General features: G+C 39.0%; 2 protein-coding genes across 3 annotated transcripts; both read right to left on the minus strand.

Moving 5' to 3' along the window:
* Positions 1-2,379, minus strand: LOC140784646 (WAT1-related protein At5g64700-like). Of its 2 annotated transcripts, none has more exons than XM_073132153.1 (6): positions 2,202-2,379; positions 1,911-2,083; positions 1,481-1,733; positions 1,105-1,263; positions 830-981; positions 1-288 (listed from the first exon to the last, which is right to left on the minus strand). In XM_073132153.1, exons 1-6 carry the CDS (start codon positions 2,340-2,342, stop codon positions 153-155), a joined length of 1,014 nt encoding a protein of 337 aa, XP_072988254.1. In that variant the 5' UTR covers positions 2,343-2,379; the 3' UTR covers positions 1-152. The 2 variants fall into 2 exon arrangements, with proteins under 2 accessions (XP_072988254.1, XP_072988252.1); XM_073132151.1 differs by having other exon boundaries at positions 1,911-2,090; positions 2,161-2,379.
* A 2,579-nt stretch (positions 2,380-4,958) lies between these two features.
* LOC140783218 (large ribosomal subunit protein uL6-like) lies at positions 4,959-6,825 on the minus strand. The gene is made up of 4 exons (XM_073130009.1): positions 6,411-6,825; positions 5,459-5,581; positions 5,205-5,334; positions 4,959-5,083 (listed from the first exon to the last, which is right to left on the minus strand). The coding sequence occupies exons 1-3, from the start codon at positions 6,771-6,773 to the stop codon at positions 5,251-5,253; spliced, it is 570 nt and encodes a 189-aa protein (XP_072986110.1). The 5' UTR covers positions 6,774-6,825; the 3' UTR covers positions 4,959-5,083; positions 5,205-5,250.
* Positions 6,826-8,663: the final 1,838 nt, after the last annotated feature.

The raw sequence follows: 8,663 nt of genomic DNA on the forward strand, positions 1-8,663 counted from the left end.
ATACAATTTGCCAATTACATTTGTACTGATAAAATTTAACACTTATAATTGTGCGAGATAGCAAGAGAAAGTAATCTAAATACTCTTTCTTCTCCCTATTTTTTTTCTTCTTTTTGTGTTCTTCTTACCCATTTCCCTTAATCCAGAGTAATCTAACATTCGTTGCTTGATGTTTGTTTCTGCACTAGAGAAGTCTCCCCAATTTCCTGCATTTTCTTGTCAATCTCTCTGCTTTTACCCCATAAGACGCAATAGAGTCCCGCAATTATAATGAATGTACCAATCAAGCTGCACAAAAAATTAACAAGAAAGAAAGAAAGAAAGGAAAAGGAAATGTTAATCTCTTTGAAGGATTTATCTGAGAGCAAATAGTGCAGAAACCCAAAACACAAGCAACTTTTATTACCCCATTATAGTAAGATACAAAGATCTTCATCTTATTCAGCTATAAAATTTTAGACACATCCTGCTCAAAGTCAATACTAAGAAATACTTGTGTTCTTCTATGTTCATATAAACTAGAAAAGAGACCATGCGTTTACCCAGAATTGTACAAAAGAAAATCTCTCATAGTGTTTTCTATTTACTAGTGCTGGATGGAGATAAATTAGCGCAGTCATAAGCTTAACATCAAAGTTCATGACCTCTGAGATCATTTCATTTCAGAATTGTACCAAGGTAAACCTCCAAGAGGATTCCTAGAAGCCACTTTGCATCTAACCTTAAATCAGATAAAGAAGTCTGAGAGAAGAATATTCTTGAAAACAAAGTAGAAATGCAAAGCAATAAATCAGAAGTAAGTTGAGCTCTTCCATATTTTGTATCTGACCTGCCTATATGAAGTCGTTCTGCGAAGAAGAATGCCGAAAATATGCTAACAATCACTAGTAGCAGTGGACTGAACATTGCAGCAAAGACAGGACCCCTTTCGCTAATGCAGAATGTTTGCAGGTAATATGAGAGGCAAGAAATAACAGTAGCCTGTGCATTAAAATAAGCTAGAATGACCACTTCATTCCAAGTAACTTCCAAGAAATACAAATATTTCTCATTGGGAAGCTGAGTTAGTAGATGTTGTTTCATAGAATGGAGAGGAGGACTAACACAGTAGATAATTGTCAGGAGCTGTATGTTCCATCCCAGCTGCCATGATGATTTATCTCTCTCAAAGATTAGTGCAACAGCTGAAGATTGAAGTGACGCAAAGAAGCAAAGCATTGCATTCATGGACAATTTGGCAGGGTAAACCTCAAACACCACAGCCTGCAAGTATAAATTATCTCTAACTAAAGGTAAGATATCCAAGGTGGATAGAATAACTATTGATGCTTGACTAACAGACAAAAGACTTTTACTTCAATTCATATCATCTGTTTGATGGCAATCACAAAATGCTAATAGTAACTTAAGAAAAGCTGAATCCCAGGACCTAATTGTCAGAAATAAGCATCTAAAGTTTATAAGATATATGTTTCATGACCTGAAGGATAAGCCAAGCACTGAAAGCAATATGGCTGGTTAGGATAAGAAGTGAGCCTTTAATCCAATCCTCTTCACCATGCACTGTCCCACGGCCAGGACCTTTGCTATGTAGTGCAATCAAAGGCTCCCTAACAAAACCCATGAGGAGATGTCCTTTCCAAAATGTAAAGATGAGAGCCCCACTGATGCAAAAGATAGTGCCTAGCAGCTTAGCCTTTCCTATGGTACTCTTTATCCTGACCTTCTCCATCCTGACAAAGAGTAGCAACAGATTAAGACATTGATATGGCCATCTTGGATAAGTTCCTTATCATGCATAGATGTGGATCATGATGCTAAAAAATTTCAGATCAATGAGTCCAATGTCTACTATTTTTTTTTTTAAAAACAAAATCTCCAAAGGAGTCTGAACTTTTTGTAGGACTAACTTCAATAGAACTGCTAGAATGAAAGTTAGAGCCGGAATGATGTTGCTCAACGCGCTTGCCACTGTTGCAGAAGTGTAATCAAGTCCAGCATAGAAAACATTCTGATGAATTGTGATCCCAAACAATGCCAGAAGGAAGATCTTTGCAACGATGGAGGATGAGATCGAAGGTCGCTGTTTCCTACATCAAGAGGAAATATTATGTGTATCAGCCATTACTGATCAAAGTACAATGAAAGACTTCTCCAAACCTTTCAAGAAAAAAAGCTACAGGAGTTAAGATGATCATTGCAATGAGATGCCGGTATACGATGAAGACGGGGAAACTTAATCCTTGCTCCAATGCAAGCTTGCTTAGAATATTTGAACCACCATAAGCTAGTTGTATTATGACCATTCCAATGTAAGGAGCACAAGCTTTCATGGAGCTCATCTCAGCTCAGGATGGTTCTTCTCATTGTTTGATAACTGTATCCTCTATAAATATGGAAAAGAAATGGAAGATTAGATGCTTTGGATTTTGATGATGCTTAGATGCTTGCTTTGCAAAACTATGGTCCTAAGGTGGTGGAGTTCTGATTCACTGAAGCATTAGATAGCCAACTGTAGAGCTCATATTAATTGGACAAATGAGATGGCAAGTGGAATGATGGAAAAGTATGCGATTCTATTGGAAGGAAATGCCAAAACTGTTTGGTATGTCTAGAACCAGATGCTATACAAGTTGCTCATGATGCGAAAACTCAATGCTAACCATCTATATCAGATCGAGTGCTAAATTATTACAAGACCTCCAATCAAAGTAAAATTTGATTATCTGGGAGATTTTGGAAGGTCAATTCTTCATCTCGACAACGTTAGAGCTATGACTGTTGATGACCCCACTAAAAATTCGAACAGTGATGAACACAATGCCTCGAGGATATTTTGAAGGATACATATATATTTTTTCTTTTGAAAAAACAAAGAAGAAAGACTAAAACCATTGACTAAAAACTAATTGTCACGAATAAAAAAAGCCTTGGAGAGATCCTCGGCCAACTGGTAGATCTGCAAGCCAATCTGCCATTGTATTGCTTTTACGATGGGTGTAAGTGATATGATAGGAAAAATAATTTTGTAGTAGGTGTAGAATGTTAGAAATAATTAGATCAATGCTCTAGGTATGTTGAAGAGCGCCGTTAAACATTTTGTTCAGAATTAGGGAGTCGATCTCAATCCAGACATGCTGCACAACTAACTTTCCCATTGTCTTGAGCACGATTAAGTTGCCATGGTTTCAATTGCCAAGAGCCAAGAGCAGTAATTTTGGTACCTACAAGTAGGGAACTACCATTAAAATCGACTCCACTTATCTTACTCGATCTTTTAAAAGACCTATCTGTGTTGTCCTTGATTCACCTAGAAAGGCATAATTCCAAACGGATGGTGGGATTGAGTGTAGTGGGTTTTGTAACATTTTTTTGCTTCTAAATCCTAGTATACAAGAGCAAGGCAATGATCCTAATTATATACCTTAGAGCAAGGTTTCTTTTCCATCATTAAACCAGACATTATTTCTACGCTTCCATAGGCACCAATGAACTATGACAATGACCACACTGAGGAGTCCCTTGGTAAACTAGATAGCCCACCATAAACAAAAACTCGATTGCTACTCTCCCAAGAATGTTCATCCGGAAATGTAATGTTAGATTTGTTCTCGACGAAAGCTCACATTTGAGTGGCAAAACTACGGTCGTAGAATGGCTGGTTAATAATTTTGATAGTAAGATGTCAATTGGGACAAATAGAATTGCCCTAAGGTGAAGATAATATAGTAGATCTCCAGTTAGGATTTTACCTTATCAGACTTTCCAAAACAAAAAAAACCTTGATTTTAGGAAAGATAGACAAAATCCAAATGGACTTCCAATCTGACCAGGGTGATATCAAGATCATTAGAACAAGTAAACTAGTTTGGCACCAACCAAGGGCCCTAAGAGAGCCCCAAACTGAAGGATACCTTCTTTTTCTTTTATTATTATTATTTTTTATTTTTTATTTTTTTATATGGAAGATAGGTGATCTAGTTAATTAAGTGGCATGGGGTGAGGGACCCCTCATAAAGTCAGAGTACAAAAGGTGCCCTAGGGGATCAGGGTAAGACCCGATCCAGGTGCAACCACATATAACATTTCTCCTCAAGAGTGCGAGCCAGTCAGTGACTTACTTTGCTTCTAAAGATATTAAACTTAATCTTACAAAGGGAATACAAGAGATAAGCAGACAATCGTCAATTAAGCTTGATACTGTCCAAGATGTTTGCAAGTCATCGATGATGATTTTAATGAGCAATTTAGAGTTTGATTCAATTTTCAGATGTGAAATACTCATGCGCCTGATCGCCATCAACCATCCTTGAGGGCTGTGGTCTTTGCCGAGAGTGACAACTAAAAGTTTTCGCAACGACTGCCGACCCTAATCAGGGAGCGAAGTGTTAAGTTTGAGGTAGCATGTGGGTTTATCTAGATGTGCCTAAACAGCACAGCCAGTGCCGAGATCATGGTGGCTTTGCTAGTCGTCCTATTTGGGTTGAAGGATATATTATAGATAGAGTTTCTTAAGACTTTCAAAATTCCAGACTATGATTTATGATTTAATATTGATGGTGCCACTGTCCATAATGTGGGTTTATCTTATACCTACCTAAGGGTCGGGGTCTACTGTTAGTCAGTGTACACTACCTTCAAAATTAAAAATTAAATAAGACTTTGCCACCATATGCGCTCTCACTAGATTTTCCTCTTCATTAAAGCAACTTCATGAGTAGATGATGAAATGTAACCCACCTGTTGGAGATCAATGATATGCAATCTTCAGTTTATATGTAAATCCAATGGAACTGGAGAAATTATGCATCTGTTACTCACTTTCTAGCACAGCAATTCCAACTGACAGAAAAAAAAGCATCTAGTTCTAAATTTGGGCCCGGATGGCAGGAAATTTATACAATTTTAGCCGTGCCATATGTACCAATCTGGAACAACAGAGTACTGAAAGCAAAATCTTTGGAAGCAAAGAGTACGGTTTTCCATTTCTTTAATGGTTTACACCTGAAGGAAGTATCAGAGGAAAAAGAGTCTCCACAGCTACATTTCTTGAACTTTGAAGACTAATCATAAACTGCCAAAGCTACGATAACACAAGAGGAAAAATATATCAGATTAACCCTTAAACACTACCCAAATTTTAGATCTACTATTTCATTCCCAATCCTCTCCAAGATTGCAAACTGAACATAGTAATAGATTACCCAATCACCCCACAACTAGGGTTATGCAAATTTGGCCAACTTCTTACTATTCATCTGTCATCGTCCCCCTTTCGCTGACATAAATACCATCCAAAAACTTCCGTATATCCTTGTTCTTCACATGGCATTTCTGTTACCACAAAACAGAATTGTTCATCAATGTGAAAACCAAACAAATCCTTTGCTTACGAAAAACAATAGGGAGGACATATAATTTAGCAGGTCCACTATTGTAAAATAGGCATTTCTCCAACCTGGTTGATTAAAGCTGCAGAACGCGAAACAAGTTCAACATCATTGCCATCAAGGATCAGCTCATCCTTCACCTTTTCTGATCGAACAATTGCGACACCATCAAGCATACCCACCTTCCGCACCTGCAATAGTTGATGTAAATTCAAACTTTGAATTGCTTTAATATTGCTAGATATCACTTACATCTCTAAGATGCTTCCATTTAGACAACAAAGATCAAAACTACAAGGATCAACATTTCAGTACAAAACAAGAAACAAGGGCAGTAAATTTTGGCATGAAAACTCTGATGGATTTTGGAATCATGGGACATATCAGTAGGAAGAAAAGTAAAAGAACATTATACAGCTTTGATATAATGAATTACTCATGACTATTGCACAACTGCGGGACAGTAGCAAAAAGTAGAATGGATGACATGAAAGCTCGAAGACGACTTCCATTCATTTCTGAGACTTCACAGATCATATACTTCTAGCATACTTCAGGTTATTTCAGAGTTCAATAGCTAGTCAATACCAAACAATCCCTGTAAATTTAGTGGCCAGAAGATTAAATGTGTAACCAACTAATTTCGATAATTTGTAGTTTTTAAATTGGTTAAATATCAAAATGATTAAAAGCTTCCCAACATACCCACGAACATTAGAAGAAATATATGATAAGAACTAGAAAGCAACATATTACACAGAGGTGAGTCTCAAATTTGCTCAAAGAAAGTTAAAAGTGATAAGACCTAACTAAGAACTCAAGTAATTTCATAAAAGATTCACATTTCTTAATTAGCTTCAAATATATGTGCAGAAATATAAATAGAAACTAAAATTATAAGATGCAACAAGTTAAATATATAAAATGCACATAACATTCCCAAAGAAACATCACAAAAATTATATTCAACATCCCATAATGCAGAGTAAATAAAACAATAGAATCTAATCAAAATCTAACCTTCTTCTCGCCGAGGAAGTTCCTGATCTCGATGGCGGTGTTGCCATTGGTGATGCTCGCATTGATGGGGAAGTGCGCGTACACGAAGCGCATCTTGTACCGGTACCCCTTGGTGACCCCTGTGATGAGGTTCTGCACGTGCGAGATGGCGGTTCGGATCGCAGCCATTGTGCGTCGTGACCCGAACCAGGCGTCGACCTTGAGCTTCCGTCCGCCGTCGGTGAGTTCGAAGTCGAGGTTGAGGTGCTTGAAGCTCCGGGTTAGCTTACCCCGGGGGCCCTCCACCTCCACCTCCTTCGCCCGCACGCTTACCGTCACCCCTTCCGGTATCTCCATCGTCTCCGACGATCGGATCGTCTTCATCTCCTCCACCGGGAAGAAGTCGGCGGACGTGGGAGATGGGAGAAGAGGAGGGAGGAAACCCTAAAGGACTGGTAATTCTTTTTATAATATTACAGTTCTGGCGGATATGATCGGACCCGTTAACCCGATAGTGTTTGATCCGCTGAATAGGCGGGTTCGGCTTAGAGGTGTTAGATTGAGGTCACCACAGTAGTAGTGGCGTTTGGTTGCCGGTTAAGTGAAAGTTTCACCGTGAAATTAGTTAGTTATTCTAATTTTTACTATTAAAATTGTACATCTAATCTAATTTAGGGAAATCAAGTGTTTAGTTGTAGGGCGTCAAAAAAGCCCACGTGGAGCCTTAATCCTTGCCGTCGCTTTGCTGCTCTACTCTTCGGCAAGATTTCCCTCCGGTGGTGAGGGCCAAGCCCTCTGCTTCCTTCCTTGTCGGCAATGGAGGAAAGGTTCGATTCTTTCAGCAAGGTCAAAATGAAGATGAATTCATATAACTTCCTATCTCTTGTCTTTTTGACTTTAACCTTGAGAACACCGATGCCCTCCGATCCCTCGTCTATGCAAAACTCGAGACTGGGGACGACGTCGAGGCCCTTTACATCCTCCACCACCTCATTGATACCTAGTCCTCAAACTCTCCCATCGAGTTGTCGACTTGAGCTCAAGCCTTATCGAGCTAGAGATGAGTCGAACGATCTAAGCTTTTTTTAGCTCGAATCGAGCTAGAGCTAGGAAAATTTAGCAATCAAGCCAAGCCGAGCTAGCCCAGCTCACTCAAGTTCGGCTCCTTTACACCCTTCTATTTAGTTGTAAACTAGAATAGCGGTATAATCATTAACTTTAATGTGATATACAATTCAAATTAAATGTGAGCTAAAAATAGAATAAGAAATGAAAATTGCTTTTATCTTATGTGAATGGAAGCAAATAATCCTTAGTAGTCAATTGATAGTTGAAAAAAACCCCTAGACACACGTATGTATCTAAATCCAAGAAAATGATATCACTCGTTCGCTTAAGTAAAAGTCGGAAGAAATTTTAAAAACGAAAGCAGAGATGAACGCCAAGATTTTAACGTGGAAAAACCTAAATGGGAAAAAACTACGGATCCAAACTCGGATCAAAACCAATCACTAGAATAGTAGCAGTTACAAGACTGACTAACAAAATAATCCGTTGATCCAAACAACTTTGTTCCTCTCAGTCTTGCTCGCTAGAACCCACGATTCACTGCTTCTCGTAATTGATGTCCAACCTCAGTAGCCCTCGAGATTATTTTTTCGTCTAGATAGCCCTTAAGACGAAAGATTAAGCTTTGTAGATAAGAAGGACCTTGTTGGTTGAAGAAACGATGTAGCCTCAAGAAGTCTCCTTCAAAATTGCTTCACCAACTACTCTAGAGTTAGGGCATCACTATACTTATATAAGATTTCTAAGATAGAGTCAAATCCAAGTCTTATCTGAACTCAAGAAAGTCCAAAAATTACAAACTTCATAGGTGCGTTCGAACGCGGCCCGGGTGCGTTTGAACGACTTGACTTGATCTCAGTTGTGTTCGAATGGGCCCAAGTGCGTTTGAACGCAACAGCCTGATTTTTATAGGTTGCGTTCGAACGTACTTGTGAACGCTGCTCTCTGTCTGTGTGAACACATGTATCCACGTTCGAACGCGCTTGTGAACGCAACTCTCGGTCTGTGTGAAGGTATATACCCACGTTCGAACGCGCTTGTGAACGCAGCTCTCGGTCTGTGTGAACGCATATACCCACGTTCGAACGCGCTTGTGAACGCAGCTCTCTATCTGTATGAACACATATACCCGCGTTTGAACGCGCTTGTGAACGCAGCTCTCGGTCTATGCGAACACATGTACCCACGTTCAAACGCGCTTGTAAT

Source organism: Typha latifolia, chromosome 3, assembly GCF_019914945.1.
Source record: "Typha latifolia isolate L0001 chromosome 3, TyphaL0001v2, whole genome shotgun sequence".
Classification (NCBI taxonomy): domain Eukaryota; kingdom Viridiplantae; phylum Streptophyta; class Magnoliopsida; order Poales; family Typhaceae; genus Typha; species Typha latifolia.